This window comes from Mustela erminea, chromosome X (assembly GCF_009829155.1).
Source record: "Mustela erminea isolate mMusErm1 chromosome X, mMusErm1.Pri, whole genome shotgun sequence".
NCBI classification, from domain to species: domain Eukaryota; kingdom Metazoa; phylum Chordata; class Mammalia; order Carnivora; family Mustelidae; genus Mustela; species Mustela erminea.
Genome location: NC_045635.1, coordinates 112,470,868 through 112,496,332, shown reverse-complemented (window position 1 = coordinate 112,496,332; position 25,465 = coordinate 112,470,868). Strand labels below are relative to the sequence as shown.

At 43.8% G+C, this 25,465-nt stretch overlaps 1 protein-coding gene across 1 annotated transcript in view; it reads left to right on the top strand.

Moving 5' to 3' along the window:
- Window positions 1-25,465, top strand: part of GPC3 (glypican 3) — a 399,621-nt gene that overhangs the window by 291,528 nt on the left and 82,628 nt on the right. Inside the window, exon 6 of the mRNA XM_032329660.1 lies at window positions 6,452-6,572. Within this exon, the coding sequence (XP_032185551.1) occupies window positions 6,452-6,572 (121 nt within the window). The remainder of the gene's footprint in view (window positions 1-6,451; window positions 6,573-25,465) is intronic.

Here is a 25,465-nt window from a genome sequence, read left to right as displayed (position 1 = left end):
TTCTTTGCTTTGAAACTAGGTGAAAACCAGATTCTAATACACATAGTCTCTTATATAGCTCATGCCCGCTAAATGAGATATAAATGGATCTACATCTCTCCGGTCTCTTCTCTAGCTTTTACTTCCTGTCTGTTGAAATGTATTTGTAATTAATTTCTGAAAGAACAGAGGGGCTTCTCAGAGTGTGGTGGATATATAGGTTTCTGGCACTCTCCCGGTTGACATTTGCTCTCGAGTGGAACTGCTGTGCTAACAAATATGGGAAACATTTTCCTTTAAGTATGTGCATAAATAAGTAAGAAGCAAATTGTTGCTATCTTTATGAAATGCATTTACAAAAACTCAGCTCTTTTCACCTTTTGCTTTATTTTTCTGTTCATTTATGTAAATTAAGACTGCATCTTGGATAGAAAGAACATTTTTCTAGGCCTCTTAACAAGATGGTTTTTCTACCCTGTGTTCTGGCTTGTTTTTAAAGCTATTTATACTCTTTAATTATCCCATTTTTCCACAGTGATTATTGTGGCTGGAGCACTTTCCAAAGAAAGGAGCTGATAAATCCGGGACTGCATGCAATACCGCAGTCTTTCCATAAGATGGCGCTCTAAGAATGTGAGCTCTGTAACTCACTTTCAGCCTCCGTCTAACCTCGCAGCAAATTAAACTTTTGTAAAATCACATATTTTGGTGGGGTGCGGGGGGGGGGGGAGGAGTAGTTAGTCCTTCTAAGACTTGTTCTCAAACACTTACCACGATTCTAATGCCTAGGGGAAGAAGGAAAGTGAGTTTTCTAGCAGCCTCCTCGCCTTATAGCCAGCAGGGCTAGCAATGTTTGAAATTCCCAGTGTGCATTTAAGGGACCTTTTAAAGAGCCGACTTTCTTCTAAAGGGCGGGATTGTGACACTAACAACTTGTGCTGGTAAAAAAAGCCCCTCTCTGGGTCTCAGTTTCTTCACCTACCGAAGAGTGGATTGGACAAGATGATCTCTTAAGGGTGCTTCCGTTTCCAGCGATTTCTACTCCGTTGGAATTCGTTGATTTCTTTCCACTACACCCTTGCTGCCTCAGCCAGCACAGAAATGGGAAGAAAAGATCGCCCATTTTACGCTTGTTTGACTCTATTCCTCGTCTACAAGTGCTCTCTTTGCTTCAACTGTCCCAAGACAAGCATGCCCAGATGTCCTGTTTTAATTAGGTTCCTTTTCTCTTTATGGCTTTTGCACCGGTAACCCCCCTCCCCCTCCTCCCCCATCCTTGACCAATCTGCCTGAACAGAAGCATGTCCCCTTTTCACTTCACAAATGGGGATTTCTTGGCATTAGGGCAGTCACTTTTGTGCTAAGCAGATACCAAAGTGGATGGTAATATTTAAGTATATAAGTAGTATATAAGTATTACCGCATATCATATCTAAAAGCTGATGCTGCTTAGATCACATGTAACATGTCCAGTTAAGAAAACTAGAGATTCTGGAGATAGGAACTTCTCTCTATTCATTTTTCTTTCTCCACTGGCTGGCATTCATTGCCAGAACCACGTCAAAGCATTAGGAAAGAAGCAGTATTCCTGAGAGAGGACAATGAATGTAATTAGAGGTGAGTGTCATTAAGTAGATAACTCATCATTAAAGTCCTCTGTGGCCAACGGAGCCCCCTTCCCTAGTACTCTGGGCAGCCTGTGGGTGAGGGTCGTGCTGTGATGGCTCTTCCTCGTTCAGAGCCTCTCGTGAACCTCCACACGCCAGTAGCACAGAGGGAGCCATTGGAAATGAAATGCTGAATTAATTAATGCCCAAACTATGGAGACACCCCTAACTGAGTCCCTCCAGGCTGGAAGCGGAGCATGCATGTTCCATAAAATTCCCCGGGGGCACGTCACATCTGCCACATTGCTAGAGCCGAGGGGATGAAAGCAGAGAGGCTGTAAACACAATAATTTACTGCATTCATTTTCCTGTTGTCCTTAGGGATTTTCAGATCGCCTTTGGTGCTCACCCATTGGCTTGGCAGTGGTGGTGGTAGTGGTCGTCGCAGTGGATTATTTATTTCTCTGACCTCAATACCGTATCTCCCAAGAACACAGATAGTTCACTGAAGAACAATACTGTTGGATCTGTGTTTGGGAGGAGAAACTCCATCCATGGGGCCCTCCCCGAGGGTTTTAGAGGGCGAGCCCAGGAATCTGCTGAGTAGGCAGGAGAACCGCTGTTGTGCGCCCTGCACAGATCCTTGGTGACCCATATAGGGAGCCTGTGAATTGTCTCATATGGGGGAGCAGTGCGGTGAGGAAATGGCAAATACCTCTCAGCATGGACGATTCCTAAGGAAGCAGTAGCAGCGTAGGGGTTAAGAACAGAGGCAGGTAGGGCGTCTGGCCAACTCAGCCGTGGGAGCTTGCGACACCTAATCTCAGGGTTGTGAGTTTGAGTCCCATGTAGGGTGCGGAGATGTCTTTTAAAAAAGAAAACCTTGAAGAAGGAAAACACAGGCAGCTAGAGATGGACTCACAAGATTTCGAACTCCAACTTTCTATCCACTCACTGTGTGACCTCGGGCAAGTGACTTCACTTCTCTGTGCCTCTGCTTCCTCATCTGTAAAAACGGGCTGATAATCCTAGTGTCTATCCCCTTGGGTTGTTCAGAGGAGTCCATGAGATGCCGCATGGTTTTTCTTCTCAGTGCTTCAGTATCTGGCCCGGAGAAAGCACTCAATGCTGACAGCTCTTGGTACTCCTGTTACAGTCAGTACCAGAGGTGCTCTGCATAGTACAAAAGAGAACTTAACCAAGCCTCTGCCTTCAAAGACCTCACAGGTTTCATGGGCTGGTGATCGGAACGTGCGTAAGAGGAGAGCAAGCAACTCGAGTCGCTCCCCAGGATACAGTTACATGCAAGGTCTGCAGGTCGGGATGCATCAGAGTGGTTTAGGGAGGCCCTCAGTCGCTTTCAGGAAGGGGCTTTAGGCAGCCCCAGGGAAGGTGATGGAGCCTAGAATGACTTATTTGCCTCCTTTTGAGAAAAGGTACTCATAATAATAACGTCTGTTCATATTCACAGCCTCGCTGATCTACTGTCCTTTTGAGATAGGCAAATTGGAGTTACTCCATCGAAGAGTATGAAACATGTATGTTTCACCTACCGTAGCAGAGCTCCCTAATGATAAGCACCTGATGTGCAAGGGGGTCCAGGGTGACATCGTGTATATTGCATTCTATACATGTGCATTCTGTCCTAAGAAGTCACCTTTGAGCTGGGCTGTTAGTGATGGCCACTAGAAGCTTTCCAAGAAGAAGGGCTTTTTCTTCTTTTTCTTTCTTTTTCTTCTTTTTCTTTCCTTTTGCTTTCTCTTCTGCCTTTAAGAAAATTAATCACTATCTAAAACTTCACTCATTAAACTTTAAATTATTATAAAGATTTTAAAATGTACAAGATATGGAAGAAGATAAAATAAAATTAAGAGTTCCCCCATATCTTTGCTTGCAAACTGCTATCACTGTTTCTTAAAAATTGTGTCTATCGGGACACATATAAAGGACAGGGGAGTCATACATCTGCAGACCCATTTTTATGCCCAGTGGAATCACGCCGTCCATTCTTGACCGCTGCTTGTATCTGCAACAACACGTCTTGGATTTGGCTTCATGGCAACACAAATAGATTGGCTTCATCCTTTTCACGTCTGCGTAATATTCCAGTTAGCACTCCTGGCTTTTAAGATTCCATTCTGTATTTTGTCCAGTTAAGGAAAACAGAGTAGACACGTGGGAAACAGAAATGATTGGGGCGTGGGGGAGGTATTGAGACACCTCAAGGGAGAATGCAAGAACACCAAGTTTTAAAACAGTGCCATAAAGTCTTAGCAGCTATGGGAATCAGTTGGATCAGTACTTTGGGTTACTGCTTTGCGGAAAACAGAAAATTAAGGCAAGTTTTAGGTCAAAGCCACAGGCCAGCTCTTCCTAACACTTCTGTAACCAGAAACCATGCTTAATTTACTAAAGTCCTTTGAGGATTTAAATAGCACATGGGGCGAGCGGAACAGTGGCTGCTATTTCAACTTTCAAAATGTTTGGCAGGTTTTCCAACCCAAAGCTGTTTTTAAAAAAATTGAGTCACTGTGGGATTGGAGAGCAGTGTTTTGTCCTGGTTCCTGATCCATAGCTTGGAGATAAGAAACCAAAAAACAGAGCAAGCAACAGGGACACTTTTCCGGATGGCGGGAAGGAATACAGTGCTCCACGGGGATCAGCTGGGGGACTAATTTGATTTAATATTTATAGGTGATTTGGAAGAGGGAGCATAGGGCAAAATCAGGACGTTGGCAGATGTCTTTACACTATTCCAATGAGGATCATAAACTTCAGGAAGACGTTTGTTTTGTAGGAGCAGGGATAAAAGTGGTCGGCAAGCTTCGATATGCATAAGCCCACAGAAGTGTCCCTGGGGACACATTCCTGAAGCTCATTTCACAAGATTTATCATTAAGACTTCCCCCTTTATCTGTGAACAGGGTCTCTGCTTCAGGCATCAGTAGGTGCAAAGAGAGACACAATGAAGTTGCTGGTAAAAGAACATAAAAGAGGAGGCTAGTAAGCTGATTGCCACAAGATACGTAAATATAGAATGCTGCTTTGCGTTTCTTTAATATACCCCCAAAGGCAATTGGTGTTTGATGGTTGGTGATCTGTGTATTTGCTGATCTTCAAAGTTAAGTAAGAGGCTAGCATTTCAGAAGAAATGCAATCAAATATTCTCTTCAACTTTACTACAAAATATTTTCCCTTCCATGGGCGCCTGGCTGGCTCAGTCAGGGCAGCTCCCAACTCTTAATCTCGAGGTCATGAGTTCGAGTCCCATGTTGGGTATAGGGATTATTTTAAAAGAATATTTTCCTTTTCATTGGATGTCTTTTTAATTATGAAGGTCGGAACTCGATTTCCTGACCTCCTCTGCTACTGTACGTCTTTTTCAAAGCATGTCCTGAATATTGGCAGGTACATCGTATCGTGTAAGGGAACACCTAACAAAACCAGATCAGTATCTTCTGAAGTTGTGGAATTTTTGGTAATAAATAATAAAGATGTCTGCCCTACCCACATCACAGTGTGGTTGAGATGCTCGAGTAAGCTGAATGATAAGAAACTGCTTTGTTCAGTGCTATGCAAAAATGTAGTAGTATTAATTATTCATTGCATGTCGTAATTTGGGATTACAAAGTGAGGGGCGCCTACGTGGCTCAGTTAGTTAAGCGTCACCCCTGGGCTCAGGTCATGATCTCTGTGTCCTTGAACGGAGCCCCACGTCAGGCTTCCTGCTCAACAGGGAGTCTGCTTCTCCCTCTGCCCCTCTCCCATACCCCCTGCTCATGCTCTCTCTCAAATAAATAAATAAATAAAATCTTAAGGAAGAAGAATACGAAGTGACTAAATTCTAGGCAATCATCCTTTATAGCTATTCATGCAAATGTATGAAGATTAGTATACAAGGATGTTCTTTGTAGCATTGTTTATATTAACAAATTATTAGAAATAACTCCATTGTTCATCAGGGATTGGATAAGTAAATTATGGTACAGCCATACAGAAGAATAAGGACAAGACAGCTGTTAAGTGATAAAAAGTTGTAGATCAGCACGACTAGTATGCTTCCAATTTGGGTTAGAATTATGTGTTAGTAAAAGTGTGTGGAAACCCCTAGAAGAATATACATCAGACAGTTAGCCATGCTTCTCTCTTGGAAGGGTAGGATGATGGGGGGACTTTGACTTTATGCTTTGTTTGCTTCTGTACTGTTTAAGTTGTTTACCATGAACATGATTATATTTGTAATTAAAAATACAAATAAAAGAACACAAATTTGCCTTTAACCAGACTATCGTAATGCGGGGGGGAGGGGAGGTGTGTAAGGCAAGGGCAAATTTATACTGCACATGGCTTGGGAATGCCTCCCAAAAACAAACCCAGCTCCAGGGCCTACAGGAAATGGTGGGAGGGGGAAGGGGAGGAGAAGGAAGAAGTCAAGAACATGCAGGCGTCTTTCTTTTTCCAGGGAGTAAGTTAAGGTCCCTTGTGAGCGCTCCCCTAAGACGCAGGACCTCCCTTCACATAGCTCTCATCGCTCTGAATTGCCATGGGCCCTTACTCTTCTGGATGCCACGCTGGATCCAGAACAGAGTAAGGGAGGTGACTTGGTCTGCATTGTTGTATCCCCAACTCCTGTGGCAGGGAAGGATGTTGAATTAATGTATTAATGTTTGTTGACTGTGGAAAGCTCTCCATTGCAAATAGACTTTGTCTGGAGTGGTTTACTTTTGCATCATAGGGTCATCCCGTGGTTTAGAAGGCTGAGGAGAGCTTGTGGTCAGCTTGACCACTGGCGTCAAGTAGAGTCAGCTTTTATTTTGCATGGGACCTTCCTGTGACCAACATTTTCTTTACCTTCCCCTTTCCAGATACAGCCAGAAGGCAGCGAGGAATGGCATGAAAAATCAGTTCAACCTCCATGAGCTGAAAATGAAGGGCCCTGAGCCAGTGGTCAGTCAAATTATTGACAAGCTGAAGCACATTAACCAGGTAAGCGGTACATCGAACAAAAATGGAAATGGGGGAAAAAATGAGCGATGATCAAGGTCCGCCGTTCCAGTTGGGGCTGAAATCACAAGCTGGACACTTAACCAACTGAGCCAGCTTGTGATTTCAGCTCAGGTCATGATCACACGGTTGTGAGACCAAGCCGCAAGTTGGGCTCCATGTTTGACAGGAGTCTTCTAGAGATTGTCTCTCTCCCTCTCCCCACACTCATGCATCTGTCTCAAATAAACAAATAAATCTTAAAAAAAAAAAAAAAAGATTTGCTTTGTTGAAAAGGACGTCTGACCCTTGATTTTCACTCCATTTTTACTTAATTTAATTTTTTTGGTAATCACGACACCCAGCGTGGGGCTCGAACCCATGATCCTGAGATCAAGAGTCACATACCCTTCTGACTGAGCCAGCCAGGGACCCCTTCACCCCACTTTAAAATTATACAGATAATATTGTAATATTAGAGAAAGCTTGGAAAATAGAGGGGAAAATATTTCTCACAATCCCACTACCCTATCCTGTTCTCATTTTTAGCTGTTCTTTTCTAACGTTTGTCCAGAAAACCACACTCACACGGACTTGTTACATAATTGGAACTACACAAGTGATTTGTAGTTCTTAAAATTAACATTATATTGGAAACACTTTTTCATGTTGTCACAGATCTTCATATTAATCATTTTTTGTGGCCGCCTAAGATTTCTTTAAGTATTCATGATAATTAATCAGCTTGCTTTTGCTGGACATTGACATTGTTTCAACTTTTTTATCCTCATAAAGAAAGCTACGTCTTCATGCATGGAGCTTTCTCCCGATCTTCAATCATTTTCTTAAAATAATGGTGTTATCAGGTTAAAGGATGTGAGCATTTTAATGCATGTTTCCAAATTGCTTTCCAACGGGGGTGTGTATCAGCTCTCACTGCCAGTAGGAAGATACTAGAAGACGAGCTTCCCCGCACCCTTGCCTCCTTCTGACTCACTGCCCTGCACAGAGACACCCACAGATTCCCTTGACCTGTACACAGTTTTCCTCTCATGAGGAGTTTAGTAACTAAGACACAAATAGAAGTTAGTTGTACCATCTGCTTGTGATTGCTTTGTGGCCACAATAAAAAAAAAAAAGGCCACCAAAATTGCCACTGTATACCAGAGTGACAGAGTTCCTGCCCCGTGATCCATGAGTGGGAGGACCCTGCACCACGGACTTCTATTTGTAGCTTCGAAAGAACCTAATGCAACTCAAATCCTTATGCAAGGTCAGAGGTTTGTGCGTGAAGACGTTGGCATGGCTTTATTTTTTAATACAAAGGTTAGCAATGACATTTTTGTGGTTCTTAGAAAATGTCTGGAAGGGCTCTCTAATAGTGGTGTATTTCACTGCAAATGGCTCTGCAGAAGTATTTACAGCACACTAGGGTGTGACCCCTCCCGTGCTAAGAAAGTGCTCTGCACTTACTCAGTGAGCATTGAATGAATAGTTGTGAGTGTGGCACATGGTAACGGCAGTGGTGTTGGAAAAGAGCCTTCTTTCTGTGAATTCACAACCTCACGAAGTTCTACAGAGCCTGGCGATATGTGATAGGATTTCTCCAGAACGCATCTCTGAAGGGTTGAGAGCACAGCGGAAACCACTCACGTGAGGGCATGGTATAGCTTCACCTGGGGACACCAGTAGCCATTTTTCCTCTGAATCCTTTCCAGATTATCTCTAACCAGCTCTAGCTGGGTGGCAACACTCACCTGGTTAGAGCAAGATCAAAGGCCTGTGGATGGACCCCCTCAGTGGAAAAAAGGAATGCCGCGTCGTGTCAGACGTGGGCTTCCATCTGACCTAACGGTCCCTAGAAAATCCAGCCTCATAGCAAAGATATTGAGTGGGAGGATATTGGTGGATCTCACCAGGTATAGAACTTTGGGAAATCATCGGACCTGAGCTGTAGTTTTCTCGGATGTAGTACAGACAGATATCAAAACCTCTTTTATAAGGTTCTTGTGAGGATCAGAAATTTTATATATACCCCCATTATAGAAAGCCTAAATCTAATTACAGATATAATGTATTTTCTATGTTCTATGTTTTTACCCATATATACAAATCTATGTAATTGCCTACGCCCGGCAGATAATAAATGGCAGCTGAAATGATTATAATTCAGGATTTCCTCCGTAGGCAGGACTTGAGTTTGAAAGGGGGGCATGATTCCAGGTTTTTGTTTTGTTTTGTTTTGTTGCCTGTCTATCTAGTCTGCTTCCCCAGTTTTGTGTGGTTGTAGATTCCTTTGGTGTGTCTCTCTGCTCCGCTCTCCCTTATTGTTTGCTTCCAGCCACAGAAGCTGAAACCACCTCACGGGTAGGGAAGCGTGTGAGAGTGGGAAAAGGCATCATTACAATTTCTTTCTCCCGCCTCTGCCGTGAACGTGTGTGTGAACATTTTTGGTTCCCTTACAAATACCATTGAGCAACCGATGAATTCTCATTGATAGACCAGTTTTACCTGTTTAAGTAGAGCTGTTAACATTGCCTGGGCTTCAAACACCCACAGGGACTTCTTTTTCTCAGCTGTCTTGCTTTACATGGCCCAAACACATTTCTTTTCAGGCCTTCAATAAAATTCCGATTTTGGCCATGATACAGTCCGAAAGTGAGACATTTTAAGAAAGTCAGAGAAGGGGGCGCCTGGGTGGCTCAGTGGGTTGAGCCTCTGCCTTTGGCTCGGGACATGATCTCAGGGTCCTGGGATCGAGCCCCGCATCGGGCTCTCTGCTCAGCGGGAAGCCTGCTGCTTCCCCCTCTCTCTGCCTGCCTCTCTGCCTACTTGTGATCTCTGTCAAATAAATAAATAAAATCTTAGGAAAAAAAAAAGAAAGTCAGAGAAGGATGTTACGATGACGCTAATGATGGCAAAGAAGGTTGATGACCTGTTGTGTTTGTTGAGCACATAACCGAATTTCGAAGGGATTTCATGTGCTGAGAGTCTAACTGGCCGTACTGGGGGAAAAAAGTCAACCTGGCACAGAGTCGTCCTTTTCAAGAACTCATTGTTAACTTTGGTGAATTAGCTTTGTTAATTCATCCTTACTGACCCCTTTGGGGTAAGTGATATATATTCGTTGTCCCCTTTTTTTTTTATAGCTAGGGAAACTGAGGCAGAAAGCCATCAAAGGCTGGGTTTCGGCATGCCGCCCAAACAACCAGCGCGTTCAGTTGAAGATTTGATCTATCATCCAGGTGTTGTTTCCTACACGCGGCCAAACATTTGGATGCACTAAATGCCTGACTCAGTGCACCGCATGTTGCGGGGACTGAGCTGGGGGGAGGTGGAGAGAACCAAGTTAACGCATCCGAGTTCCCATGGAAGTGAGTGGCGAGTCCCGGGGCGTAATGCTATTTTCCTAGGCACCTCGCTTAGGTGCTCCAGTGGGATTGCTCCTGCGTACACATCTGCAAACGTAGACTACTTCCTTCTCTCTGTCTGTGCTTGTGGGCCCACGTGCATCCATCCAGATGGACCGTGGCTGGGCCACTTCCGAGTAACTCTTCACTCTTTTCCGTGGAGATTCTCAGCTGCCTCCTTTCAGGTTACAGTTGCTGTCGAGAGTGCTGGAAATACTATACTCTCTAAGGGAATAAAGTAACACTATTTCCATATTGACGGTCCCGTGGTGTAACCTTGAGGGGATGGGTTCAGGGTCAGGCCCCGGGCCCCTTTCCTGGGAAAGCCTGCAGGTGTGGAATGGCCTCCCCGCCTCCTTCCAAGCCAGAGTTCATGTGTAACATTCCCACGATTGGAAATGAGGACGTTTTTATTTCCTTTTCAGTTTCTAATTTGTGTGAGGATTTATTGTCTTATGTTAGCAGAGCCGTTGAACTCCTTTAAGCTCCCCAGTGTCCGTTCTGAAATTTGCTGAGCCATATTGCTTTAAACACACACACACACACACACACACACACACACACACACGTTTTGTTTTTGTTAGTGTTCTGCTCCGAGGCTCCTGTGTGCAGGGAAGACCCCCCAAACACCAAGAATGATCACAATACATTCTTACCCAGATGATCCTGCGGGCCGTTTGCCCTCTAACCCGGCTCCGTTGGTGACATTTTCTCTCTCTCTGAGAGTAGCCGTGGAGTTAGTGTGAATTGTAGCGGTCCCTGAACTGTTATACTTCCCCAGGAAAACCTCACTGTTTATTGTTTTCCCCCAGTTTCAGTTCCGGTTCAAATGAAATTCCAGAAATTGTTTCCCTGCCTGTTGTAAACAGCTGAAGCCAGTCGATACCTGCCCATTTGGTGTCCGAGCTTTTCATTCAAAGCTGGATAAAGTCTCATCTGTTTGGGCTGGTTGAAATGTCCGGCTGAATGGTGGGGGAGTGGACGAGGTGGCCTCTTAAGATTCCGTCCAGCCGTGTGATTCTGTGATTTGTGGCTCAAGGTCAGCCTTTAACCCAGCACCATCTTGTGAACAAGTCTTGTGACTTTATTCTCTGCTCTGCCACTCTTTTTAAAACACCCTGTTCCCAGGTCACCCCTTTCTACTCTTTTCAGAGATTGTTCTCTTCCCACCAGTTTTCCATCCTGGGCAGATGGAACTTCAACTTGCCCTTCCCCCGCCCCCCACCCCACCCAATTCTTCTGTCCTACCGCCTTGTTCCCATTAGGCTATGAAAACATTAAATTAGAAAACCACTTTTGCATTTATTACCCCTAAAGTTTCCCTCCTCCGGGGTCAGATAGGCAGCTGGTCTTTGGGTCGGGTTAGCCACGTGACTCCACTGGAATGATAATAATTCCTCCATTTATAAAGCTCTTTCACGAACATTCGATTAAACCGATCTTCACAGGGACTCTGAGAAGGGGACATCATTACCTCCATTTAGCAGATGAAGAAACAGGGGGCACGGGAAGACCAGGTGAGCTACAGATTGTGAGTGGGAGGCCTAGACCTAGGATCCAGGGTCACTGATTTCTGGCTGTGCGCTCTGGCCTTCTGCTTCTTTGAAGCCACGCCCACCTTGCGATGGTTCGCAAGATCACGCTATCTGGTGTGGAAACGGAGACCCTTGGGGACATGGCTCTGAGTTAGGCCCAGCAGACAAACTTTCTATCGGCTATCTCAAATTTATAAAAGGATGGCAGATGGCCGAAGAAAAATTTAACACATAAAGCAGACAGCGGGACAGCACCATTTCCGTCTCCCTCTGTAAACACCTGAAAAGTGTTTTTAAGATGCCTGACAGAGGAGTATGGTAAGGCGAAAGGGTGCTGGCTTTTGCAATAGAAAGTTAAAATTTTTAATAAGTTAATTAGTAAAGTTGTTAAGTGTCAGAGAAGTTCCCAGGACATTCCTTAGCATGTGATTTAAAAACAAAATCTGGAAACGACTCTCAGGCATGATAGAAAACACTCGGAAGGAAATTTTTTCAGAGACTTCCCACAATAAAACCAGCGAGAATCATAAAACACTGGCCTAGTCCGATGGTTGCTAGAAAAACCAACATTGGTCTAAAATTTTGAAATAAAAGGAGAGACCTTTTGAGAGGCAAATTTAAATAAAAGGTCTTTGCAAATGGAATTATGTCCCAGTGTCTGTCACACTTCTTCACATACAAATAACATGGCAGAACTTAAGGAATGGCCATTTCCATATGGAGCCAGTGTGTGTGTGCGTGCGTGCGTGTGTGTGCGTGTGTGTGTGTGTGTGAGAGAGAGAGAGAGAAAGGCAGAGTATCTACAATGGCATGTTAACAAGAGCCAATGAATGACTTCTGAGTTACAAAAGGACAATGTGAGTTGGTCTTTAAATACCAGACCTAGACTCTGTGGAGCTAAACATTATTTCATGAAGTAAAAAGGAATTAGCCGATGCATTCCAAAACACATTTATCATTAAAAAATCTTCTGTCATTTTGCTTAATAGCCTGAAAAATAATTACAATGTCTGGTGGCTTTGGGGAGCATGTGTTTTTAATATCTTAATTAGTATGTACAGTTTAATAACACTGCACCAAGAAGAATTCCCAAGTATTTCCTATTAAATTTATTGAAAGTGAACTATTTGCTATATTTAGAAAATACAGGATTAAAGGTACTTGAATTGGGTCATGTATTTTAGTCCTTGCGTATGAAATGAAATTACTCAAAAACGCAAGATGAGTCGGAAGTGGCAGGTCAGAATGCTGTTGGTAACCGAGTTGGGGTAATCTTAACTTAGCAATAAAGGGAAATATGCTATCTTTTTTCACTGCAGTACTGTACTCTCTGGAGTGTTTTGTTTTAGTTAGAAGTATTGGACCTGTCAGGGGTGCCTGGGTGGCTGGGTTGGTTGAGTGTCTGACTCTTGGTTTCAGCTTGAGTCATGATCTCAGGGTCCTGGGATTGAGCCCCATGTCGGGCTCCGTGCTCAGCACAGAGTCTGCTTCTCCCTCTCCCTCCCCCCTCATTCTTACTGACTCTCTCAAATAAATAAAATCTTAAAAAGGGGGAGGGGGGCCCTTGGATGGCTTAGTTGGTTTAAGTATCTGACTCCAGCTGAGGTCATAATCTCAGGGTCCTGGGATGGAGCCCTATAGCAGGCTCTGTGCCCAACAGGGAGTCTGCTTGTCCCTCTGTTCTTCCCCCAACTCATGCTCTCTCTCTTAAATAAATAAATACATAAAATCTTTAGAGAAAAGAAGTATTGGATGCATCAGCTAAGGAAAGACAAGCTCTACATACAACAGGAGAATTCTACCAAACTACAAAGGTGACCAGAATTATAAAGTTAGAGATGTATTTCCAAAATATCTATGAAATTCATAAGGTCTCATATTCTATTCATATTTACCTCCTGGCCAAATGCAACACATTTCGTAACGATTTTCTTTATTTATTTGAGAGAGAGCATGTGTGCAAACACACCAAGGTGGGGTGGGGGAGAGGCAGAGGGAGTAGAAGAAGCAGACTCCCCCCTGGGCGGGGAAATCTCTGGCTGATCCCTGAGATCATGATCTGAGCCTGAGCCCAGGGTAAGACACTTAACCAATTGAGCCACTCAGACTCCCCTGTAACACATTTTTTTAGATAAATAGTTACAAATGGTTGCTCTCTACCCCATACACCCTCATTATAAGCAGTGTATCAGTAAACGTAGGCTCAAATACTATCTTCAAATACTATCAGAGAACTTCAGAGGTAACTTTTTACCCAGATATATTTATGAGTATGTATCTTGCCTCTGGACCGTCAGCTCCTTACGTCTGAGATCATGCATATAATTCTCCATTTTCTGTAGCACCTAACAGAGTATCACGCACAGAGCAGACTTGGAACACAGACGATGCTTTTTGGTGATCAGTTTACCCAAAGGACTCAACCTTGGCTGCTCAATTTTTTTCTGAACTTAGATTCAATTTAAGGCACTCCTCACATTCGACATTAAACCAGTTTTTGTGCTAAAGGGCAGGGTTACCTAAGTGCAGGGTTAGAGCTAGTAGGAGCCTTTAGTCCCAGGGTCCAACCCTCTGGTTTTACCAATGAAGGAATTAAAGGCAAGGGAGAGAATTGACATGTTCAGAGTTATACCACCAGAAAACCGCAACACCGAGCCTGGGAAATGAGCACATCAGTATTTGCTATGCCATCGCTTAGCTTCTAAAGGCTCCCGTGTCAGGCAAGACGTGCTTGCAAACACACAGGCACATTTTCCTCCATGGGACTCCTGACCGTGGCAGAAGCCCATACTTCAGCAGTTCATCCTTGGAACCCAAAGCAGAACAGCAGGAGGCAGGAACTTGCTAATTATTTATCTCTTATTATGGATATTAACCAGTGTTCGGTCACAACAAGTACCTCTGTGGGGGGGGGGGGTATCCCCTCCCCAGCCTGTAGGGCACTGGCCCTCGTGCCCCGAGGGGGATGGGGACAGATGCTGGGATCAGTGAACCCAGAGCCAGCAGAGTCAGCAGGACCTGTGCCTCATGGCCTTAAACCTCCCCCCTTCACTGCCCCCAACCAGGATCTACCTTGGGCTCCCGTTCGCAGTCAGGGGCTGGTCATCTTTTCACTCTCCTGCTCTGGATCTCAGCCCCCTGTAACAGTTTCTCTTAGTGCCTCCTCCCTGCTTGCAGAATGGCAACATTAGCGTCCTGTTAGTCAGTGGGCTCCTCTGCCAATTAGCTCAGTTTTTCAGGCAGCGTAGGGAGCAGGGATGCGGGAGAGGTGCTGGGGAGGGGGGTTGTTCCGAGTCCCCCATTCCTATTTTAACCAGAGCTGCTATAGTTTTAAAATCTGCTTTACATATCCGTCTTCTGAGTAAGTGTTCCCTTACACAGAGCGTTCTGACTGTGAACACAATAAAAATCTCAGGGTGCCCTTGAAACTGACGTTAAAGGATTAAGCCCATACAAGCCATATTTTCATTTGAGCATCCATCCAGGCGTTGGATCTCCTAAATATCTACAACCCACAAGGCCACCTCCTAAAATGAACTGTTGGTTAAAAGGGGGACCGGGGGTACCTGTGTGGCTCAGTGGGTTAAAGCCTCTGCCTTTGGCTCAGGTCATGATCCCAGGTCCTGGGATTGAGCCCCGCATTGGCCTCTCTGCTCAGTGGGGAACCTGCTTCTCCCTCTACCTCTCTGTCTACTTGTGATCTCTGTCAAATAAATAAAGAAAATCTTTAAAAAATAATAAAATAAAATAAAATAAATAAAAGGGGGACCGAATGGGTGGGTGCGAATGGCTTGGTGGAGATATTGTTCCTATTAGAAGTGCTGTTCTGCCGGAAGACCCATATTCTTGTACTAGGGAGCTAAAAGTGAGCTAAAACTTCCCTTTAAGTTCAAGACCAGCGCATCTTGGTTTTCCTTGCTGACGCCATTAGGCTTCTGACAAAATCCAATGGGAATAAAACTAGCTTGTCTATGCAGAGCTGACACCTTTGCCCCGGGATGGCAGTCCTTCGTTCATGGGCTCAACCAACCGTTTGGCCTCCATCCCGTGTGTGCCTGGGGCTATGTGAGACCTAACCCTGTACTGTAAACTTATTTGACACGTGACCAGGGGTGTTTGCAGGTTCTGTGTGGGTTCTGTGTCAGTACGTAGTAAAATGTAGAGTAACAATCGGTGGAGTCAAGTCTGTATCCCGAGCTATACACTTGTCTTAGATAGCCTCTCAAGTGATTTTGCGTGGCAACTGTTAAGTAGAATAGTTCCAGCAGATTTCTAATTAATGTCAAAGTGAAAACTGCATTGTTATTAACACGTGCCGGAATATATCAGATAGTTTCCTAATGGGGTTAAAGTATGATCTGTGTTTAAGGAGTTGATCTGAATATTGTTTTCTTCCTAGCCCATATTCAAATGTATTCTGTATTATGGATGAGCAGTTGACAGGACCAAAAAAAGCTAAGAGAATTATTATCGTGATTATTATTGCCGTGATATTATTGCCATAAATAATGTAGCCCAAGTTCACGTCAGTTATATCCCAGGGCACTGAAGAGTCTCCTGGTTATTATCGTGGTGTCACTGTTAGCAAATTTGAGCCATCACAACAAACAGAGGAAGAGCCAAAAGACTGGAGAGAGACCTGATTTTTTAACCTTACCTTTATTAAGGGGTAGAGGGGCATCTGGTTGGTTCAGTCTGTAAGGCATCTGTGCTTGAGTTCAGCTCAGGTCATGATCTAGGATCATGAGATCAAGCCCCAGTGTTGAGCTCCACACTGCTGAGCATGGAGCCCGCTTAAGATTTTCTCTGTGTCCCTCTCCCTCTGCCCTTCCTCTGCACTTGCTGGCTCTCCCTCTCTCCCTCTCTTTGTCTTAAAAAAACATAAGGGGTAGATATTCAGTTATGGAAACCACAAAGCAGGGAGCCTGGTATCACATCTTAGTAAAATTCTAGACTGGATTCTTGGAGAGCATGAGCTTTTAGAAGCACCGTGATCATTCCTAGGAGCAAAAGTGGGCTCATTCAGAACAAATCAAGCCATTTCCCTTTATGTATGTGTATGTGTGTCTGATTTTACTAGATCAGTGGAATGGCACAGACACGGCATACCCACATGTCAGCAAGGTGTTTGACAGAGATTCCTATAATCCTTTTGAAACAGGTGACAAGTAATGTTGGCCAATTAAACATCATATCTGAAGAATATTTTCTTAACCTATCAGTGTCAGCCTGGAGAGTGGATTTTAGTTGTTTGCTTTGTATGTGACCTTTATTGCCTAAAGTTTTTACCAGTGACTTAACTGAAGACAGAGAAGGCATAATTTTAATATCTAATGATGGTATGAAGCTACGTGGGGTTAGCTAATACACAGATAACACAATCAGGATCTAAAAACATCTCAGTGGGCTGGAATGGCAGAGAAAATTAGCAAAGTGAAATGTTACAAGGATAAATGCAAAGCATTATGTGTAGATTCCTAAACTTGACTACAAAAGCACAACACAGGAAACCTGGCTTAGTAGACATCTTGGTTTTTAATTATGATGGAAACAGTAATAAGGAGCAATGAAATCTTCACTGACCCATGAGAATATATCTCTCAAATAGCGTGATAACTTAGCAGCTTTTTGGATGCTGTGGCCATTATTGGCAGCGTGAAGGGGAACCTGTGTGTGTGTGTGTTGGGTGGGAGTGGGAGGGGCATGGAAGTAAGTTGCTGGGAAAATATTCTCTATTCTGTTTAAAGGTTCAAAAGGACTGTTTTGGGATTATAATGTTCACTGCTCCACCTGAGTTTTTGTTAAACCAGTACTACCTGCTTTCGTTGTTAAGTCTTATTGGTGTGTGATTTTAGGGTCAAGGTGAAAAATTTGGGAGCCACAGCACTGTGTAATCTAGTTTGGGGAAAGTACAAAGGTCTTAGAACCAAAGATCTCGGTTCAAATCTCAGGTATGTCACTCTGTGGTTGACTAGATTTAGGCCAACTTATTTAACTCCCTGGCACTCAACTTTCCTAATCTGTGAAATAGGTATAGTAGGCTCTATCTTGAAGGGTTAGTACAAGTGTTAGAGAGAATAACACTCAATACGTTGTAGCTACTCTTTTTCTTGTATCATGATAGTATGGACAGTTAACATAAAGGAAAATCCACTCAGGGAGTGACCTTTTGAGTGGCTTGATTCTCTGTGTCTCGCTTTATCAGTTTCTGGAATGGAAAGACTACAACTTTTCTAGTTTAGATTGTTACTTAAATGAATTAAAATTCTAAATATAATAATCTAAATCCTAAAGATTCTTGGAAAAATATAGCTAGCCAACCTTCGACAGATTTTTGAACTATTTAAAGTTTAGTTTGGCTCAAAGTAACTGAATGGAAAATGAAGACGACAAATTTTTTAAAAATTTTATATATTTGTGTGTGTGTGTTGTGTGTGTGTGTGTGTGTGTGTTTAAATCAAGGTCTTCGGATTTTCTCAAGTTTGAACTCTGCCCTGAAGTGGTGGTTCTATAAATAGGCAGTCTGCCCTTCGAGATCTTACCACATGATCCCAGAGTCCCATTTTATCTTCAGCCCCAGCAGGACCTTTCATGGAAGGATGGTATCGAGTGAAGATACTTCAGAGCTATAAAGTCGGAGCAAGTTAATCTGCATTCCTTTTGCATTTTGCTCCCTGGTTGAAGATGGTGAGAGGTTCCTATATTTAAAACCCGGCTGACATGATATCCTTATTGGCAGATGTCTCACGGGAGGTATTTAGAATGATTCTGAGCGGCGTATAACATGTTCGTGAGCGTGTGTGTACTTCACATGCCGACAGAGCAGAAAGAATTCACAGGGCTTGGGACTGCTGGGCTTTCTGGAGACACCGGCTCTCTCAGCTGCTGGGACGATGTCACAGATGCCAGGAGAACTGCCTAGGCCCCAATTCCCAAAGCTCTATTTTGTGTCGCAGAGCCTAAGGGCAGACAAGACCCAGTCCATGGGCTCCACCATCAAAGAACTTTGGAATTTGTTAGCCACAGGCTCGGACCAGCAACCACTTGTTGTCTGGGCAAAAGGAAAGCTGCCCCCTGCTGCCTGAGCCTTTGTCCCTGCCTGGGATACCATGGAAAATGGGGAAGGAATCCAGACTCATTAATGAGCTAATACAAAAGATGAAGCCAAGCTAGAGGCCGTTCATTATAGCTGCGTATGGATTCTTGAAGACAGTTTGAAGGATCTCCAGCTCAGGACCCAGGGGCGTAGCAGCCTCTTGCTCCATGGGGAGCAATTTCCATGTTGCCGATTTCCTTGTTTAGGGAATGCCATTCCTCAAGCTATTATGTGGCAAATTGGTTGATCAATAAACACAATCTGATAACCCATGGTACTAATTATTGTTCAAGCTACCGGTTTCATTATAAGACACTGAGTTGGAGCTCAGCTCTGAGCTTCTACTCGGTTGAATGGCTTTTGTTCTTGCCTGTTGTTCCTGGAAGTCACTTAAATCATGACTACTGCTTCCTTTTTCTTTTTTTTTAAGTTTTATTTTTTCAAGTCATCTCTACACCCAATGTGGGGCTTGAACTCATGACCCTGGGATCAAGAGTCACATGCTCCAACGACTGAGCCAGCCAGGTGCCCCTAAACAGTGATTATTTCTATGATTCCTTTCAAATTGATACCCATCAGGCGAGAAATGAAGTAAAATATAATGCACATATATGTATACACATATGATGTATAGCTTATATATCATATATATATAAAATCTCCTCACCATTTTTTGACACTTGGTTATTGGAGGTCCATGTTGCATATAGTACTGAGTTTAGTGGGCTCTGATGCTAAGTGGACACGCTTATCGTCACATACACATATATCATTACCATTTGCATTCGTTTATTCAATACCAAGCAGCTCTGTGTGCCGAGCACTAGGGGTAGGGGCTGTGGACAATGGTCCAGACAACTTCAGTCCAATCCTTGCTTTCAAGAAGGAGGATGAAAACATACCAACAGGGGCACCTGGGTGGCTCAGTGGGATAAGTCTCTGCCTTTGGCCCAGGTCATGATCTCGAGGTTCTGGGATCAAGTCCCACATCGCGCTCTCTGCTCAGCAGGGAGCCTGCTTCCCCGCCTCCCTTGGCGCCTGCCTCTCTGCCTACTTGTGATCTCTGTCTGTCAAATAAATAAATAAAATACTAAAAATAAATAAATAAAACTTAAGGAAAAGGAAAACATAACCAATATATCTATAATCCAAGGCCTAGTCTAAGTTTCTCATGAGAGAAATAGAAACCAAGGACTGTGCTAGCCCCAAGAAGAGAAGGATTAGTTCCTACCAAGGGAATTAGACGAGGCTTCAAAAATAGGTAGCCTTTAAGCCAGGCTTTGAAAGATGAGGAGAATTTGACAGATAGCGGTAGGAAGAAAGGATCTTCCTGGCAGAGGAATGTGGAGTGAGCAGTGGCACAAAGACATGAAACTATATCAGTAAGTAGCTTTAGTCTAGAAGAATCTGAACTTGACTCTGTTAGTGGTGGAGAGCCGGTAAAGGGATTGGTGGAAGAGAGTGGCATGGTTAAACCAGTGTTCTAGGATCTGAACTCCAGCAGGAACGTGGAGGGAAGTCTGGAGATGAGAAATTGGAGAAGAGGAGTTCATTTAAGCTTGTAGAGTTTGCCGAGCGGAGAAGTAAGGCTCTTTATGAAAATTCATTAACCTTCCATTTCCATGCCTAGTGGAGCAGATTAGGGGATGAGAACTGTTCTGTCCTCAAAGTCAGGCCAGTCATCTTTTGGTCATTAACTGGGACATAGGAAGGGCTGTAGCTTGCAGTGGGTTGGGTCTCAGATGAGAAGCTAGATGGCATTACCTTCTCAAAGCAGACCAGCACCCTATCTGGGTCCCACAGCTGAAAATTAAAAGAAAATTCTAGTACCTCCAGAGCTCTGTCCCTCACTGAAGCCTAAACAGAAGTTCTCACAATGAAGTATTTAGATTCCCTGATGAATGAGTTAACTATTATTTTTTAATCAATTTGTTACACACATTTTTTAGTCAGGATTCCCATCAAAAGTGGCTCCTTGGCTGTTGAATGTTGAGTGCCATCCATCCGTTCACTGAAGCCTCAGAAATTACCAAAACTGTGAGGAAGATTGAGAGAGATTATAGTGTTTTTCTTCAGCTGCCACTGTGGGTGCTTAGATGTGCTGGAGAGACGACTGTGTTTCGTGACAGCCTCACAAAGAGGAGTGGGGGAACTCAAGGGAAGCAGTGACTGTTCGCCTTCTCCAACCTTCTTAAAACACATTTTCCCATTTGTTATCAACTCCTGTGTTTTTCTAATTATGGCAGCTACTTATAGTTGGTGCTGTTTCCCTAGAACAGTCTCCAAGAACTTTAGAGCCTTTCTCTCTAGGACCCTGCTTGTGAATTTTCCCGAAGCATCTGCTGACAATGAGCTGACCTGACCTTTCACCAGGACCAGTGGGGCTGGCAGCCGGCCCTGCTGTTTCTCCCCACCGCACCAGTCCTGTGGCCTCGCTGCTCAGAGCAGGTGCTAAGAAGGCAGAGAAAGTATCTTGTTCAGAGGGCTTAGAAGCTCGTTTAGAGCACTTCCACCAAGGGTAGCATCTTGTGTGCCCTGTTCCTCACTATCTCTTCTTCTAGAACAGTGGCTGGCACATAGCAGGTGACCGGTAACTCTTGCATGAATCTGGGAGGGAATCCGTTCCAATTTGTGACATGGCTGTTTTCCTCCAGTTTAGGAAGACATTCGCCCTCTAACCGTGACGCTATGCCTGTGCCACCGTTGTGTTTGGCAAGCAGATATCTCGCTTCCTAGTTTCATGGGTACACAGGTGGAGGGAAATTCTGCTCCAGAATGGACCCTCAGCATCTCAGCAGCATTTGATTTAGATGATGAGATTTGAGACTTTTCAGCTAATGAGATTTTGGACTGAGAGTTGTTGCTGTCATGTGCTGAGATTTTGAGGCATGTTGTGATAACATAAATATATTTTGCATGTGGGATAGAGATGAACTTGGGAGAAAATGTATGTGTGTGTGTGTGTGTGTAGAGCAAAAGCAAGAGAGTTGGGGGGGGGGGATTCTTTCCGCCATTAAAACAATTATAGAATGCGCCATTGGGGTTTCGTCTTCAAAGTATATACAGAATATTTCAAGTCTGCCAAGAGTCATCCAGAATACTTCTTTCTGCCTTGACTTAAAAAAAGACTATTTCTTTTTTCCAGGCTTATTGAGATACAATTAATACATAACATAGTGAAAGCTGATGCAATGTGCTTAAGCATTGCGATACGATACCATCGTAGCCTTAGCTAACGCCCCCATCATCTCACATAATCCCCATTTCTTTTCTGGGGTAAGAACATTTAAGATCTCCTCTATTCCTTCACCTTCTTGGCCTATATGGTGGAATGATCCCATGTCTTCCCCATGAGTCCTCATTCCATTATGCAGCAGGTGCTCACCTTGATAGAACCTTGAAAATCCATGACCTCTCTACTTGTTCTTCTTCTTTTTTTTTTTAACTTATTCCTTTTTAAAGATTTTATTTATTTATTAGAGAAAGAGGGAGAGAGCATGGAGAGGGGGAGGGGCAAAGGGGGGAGGGAGAAGCAGACCCCCCACTGGGCAGGGAGTCTGACACAGGACTTGATCCCAGGACCCTGGGATCATGACCTGAGCCCAAGGCTGATGCTTAACCGACTGAGCCACCCAGGTGCCCCTCTCTCTGCCTGTTCTGTCTCCCTGGTCTGACCTTCAGTCGGTGGCTATGCTGCAGCTCCCATCTAGTGAAATGATTGTGGACGGAAATCCCAGGCTATGGCCTATTCTCCCTTACTATGCCTGTTCTGTCCTGTAAAATATGGTAATAAGTGAAGATGGAAAACCAATTTTATCTGTCAGAGCTCAGTTTGTTGAAGTTGGAAGAGCTGAGATGAAACAGTGATCTGTGTGCCTATTTTATTTCTAGACTCCAGTCTTCCTGGGTCCCGAAGTCCTGCGGTGACTCATGTCTCAGTGTTAGGTAGCTAGATGCTGGGAAACTTTTCTGATTTGCGGGTTATAACTGTGAATAAAGTGACCAAAATCTTCAGCACCACCTCCCCCGCTGACAGACATTTCTCATGCTTTTCACCAGGAAATAGTCTCTCTGAGGAAGGACAGATGGGTCGGTGATCTGGTCTACCTTCAGTGCATTCCTTTGAACCTACTGGGTACCACTTCCTCTGAGCTCTCACTTCTCTGGACATCCCTAGCCCTGACCTCCCTTTCCTATAGCCAGTCAGCAAATGCTCCTTCTTCGTAACATTACTTGTCCGAGATCCTTTGCCACCCTACGCCGCAAACCTAGTACGGACATGTCTGACTTCACCATCCACTCCCCCTTTGGGCGTGGAGACTAGAAAAATCAGTGAGACACTTACCGCCCTGGGCTTCTTATGTCTCTTCTTAGAGCACTCTGGTCTCCGACAGCACTTACATTTTGCTTTATATTTTGCTTTTTGTTGATCTATTTGTATAACTTCTGTCTCTACCACAAAAATACTTCCTTGCCTCCCTTCCTAAGTCCCCGCCTGACTTGCCTCCCACACTCCGAGGGAGAGGCACCTCTTCCCCACAACTCTTCACCCCCCTTTCTTCCGATCCACCCACTCTTATCTTCCACCTAATTTAAGAATTTTCCTTATACGCTAATTTTTTCTTCCCCCTCTATGGCCTCAGTGATTCTGTCTTTAATGGAAAGTGGTTAAACAAAAATGGCCTGGAGAAAGACAGTGATCAAGGCCAAGTGGCATTTATCAAGGACTTGCTGAGTGCTGATACTCCACTGGGTGTTTTGAAACATCAAATAAAGAACACCGTGCTTGTTATATCTCCCTTCTAGATTAAAAAAAAATCCATAATCTATAAATGCTCTTGGCTAGTGATGATGAACAGCAGCACTTTTTTTTTTTTTTCCAAAGCAAAAACACCAGAAGTTTGGAAAGGAATTCGCAAGTTGTGTTGTAATGCAACTGATCTCTTTCTTCCTGAGAAAGTTGGTCTCTTGCCAGACCGTTCAATTCAGGCCCACACAAACTGGGTGTATTTATAGAGGGCCAAACGAGGAAGAGAACATGATAAACTTTCCTCCCTAGTACAGCAGACAGAGGCAAACAATCACCAGGTGAATGCCACGTAGCCCAAAAATTGGGGAGCCAAATGCCATCTCGGTGTGGGGTGGCCTGGCACCTGCTGGGGGAAGGACCCCCATACCGCTGTAGGCGTCCAATTCAGGTCTGGGGACTCCAAAGTGTTATTCTGGATGATGGCAAGCCCTCAGGGATTGGAGGGACCCCCTCTATCTGGGGAACATCTAGGAGACTGGACCCACTACAGCTGCCTCTGAATTCTTAACATAAAGACGTTAATAAGAAAATAGAATCTCTGCATTTAAGTGTTTTAACGTTTATGAGGCCCTTTTATTTACATGGGCACATTTATTTCTTCCTACCATCCTGCGAGCTAGTATCATGAATATTCTCTTTTCTAGATGCCTAAAGTGACACTCAGACTGTAACAAAAATGTTGACCTTACTCTACATTCCATGATCTTTATTCTCCTCTGTTGAGGGATGAAGAACCATTAAGACAGTCTTATTATTTAGGAGGTCACTTGAAACCACCTAGACCTAGCTCTCTACCTCCAGCAATTTCTTCTAAGGAAAGAGTAGGACAATTCATCAAGATGAATAAGGATATTTCAGTGGCGTTATTGGCCAGAGCAAAGAATTAAAAGCAACCCAAATATCCACCAGTAAATTTATTATGTGATTGATGTCACTTCCATACAATGGAATAATCTATAGCCATTTAAAAATATATTTTTTAAGATTTTATTTTTAAGTCATCTCTACATCCAACATGAGGCTTGAACTCACAACCCTGAGCTCAAGAGTCAGATGCTGTACTGACTGAGTCAGTCAGGCACTCTTCAAAATATTTTTAAATACTGTTGGGCACGGAAAGATATCTATGATATACTGTCAAGTGAAAAAGCAGCTTATGAGACAGTATTAAAGTACAATCCAATTACCGTCCAATTTTTACCAGTTTATACATGCGGGCACACATGTATATAAATGCATGGGGGAAAAACTCTGTAGGACTATGTGTCAAAACATTAGCAACATTATAGTAATTTTCTTTTTTTTTTCTTTTGCCTCTCTGCCCTTTGCCCCTATGCTTTAAAAAATTATTTTTAGGGGCACCTGGGCAGCTGAGTTGGTTAAGCGTCTGCTGATTTGGGCTCAGGTGCTGATATCAGAGCCAATCCAGGCTCTGCCCCCAGCAGGGTGTCTGCTGAAGATTCTCTTTCTCTGCCCCTCCCCCGACTCAAGCTTGCACATGTGTACTCACTTTCTCCCAAATAATCTTTAAAAAATTATTTTTAGGGGTGCCTGGGTGGGTTAGTCAGTTACGTAACTGTCTTCAGCTCAGGTCATGATCCTGGAGTCCCTGGACTGAGTATTGAATTGGGGGGTCCCTGCTCAGCGGGGAGCCTGCTTCTCCCTCTGACCTCTCCCCTCCTCCCTCTCATGCCCTTTCTCAAATAAATAATAAAAAATTTTTTTTTTAATTAAAAACTAATGGGGCACCTGGGTGGCTTGCTTGTTAAGCGTTTGCCTTCGGCTCAGATCATTGTCCCAGGGTCCTAGGATTGAGCCCTCCGTTGGGCTCCCTGCCTGGCGGGAGGCCTGCTTCTCCCTCCCCCACTCTCCCCTGCTTGTGTTCCCTCTCTCACTGTCTCTCTCTCTCTGTGTCAAATAAATAAATAAAATCTTTAAAAAGAGCTACTTTTAAGAAATAAAATAAAATATTTTTAAATCAGAAAAAGCAATCCATCTATTATGATTTCAAACAAATATTTTGAATCGGATGAGAACAAACTAAG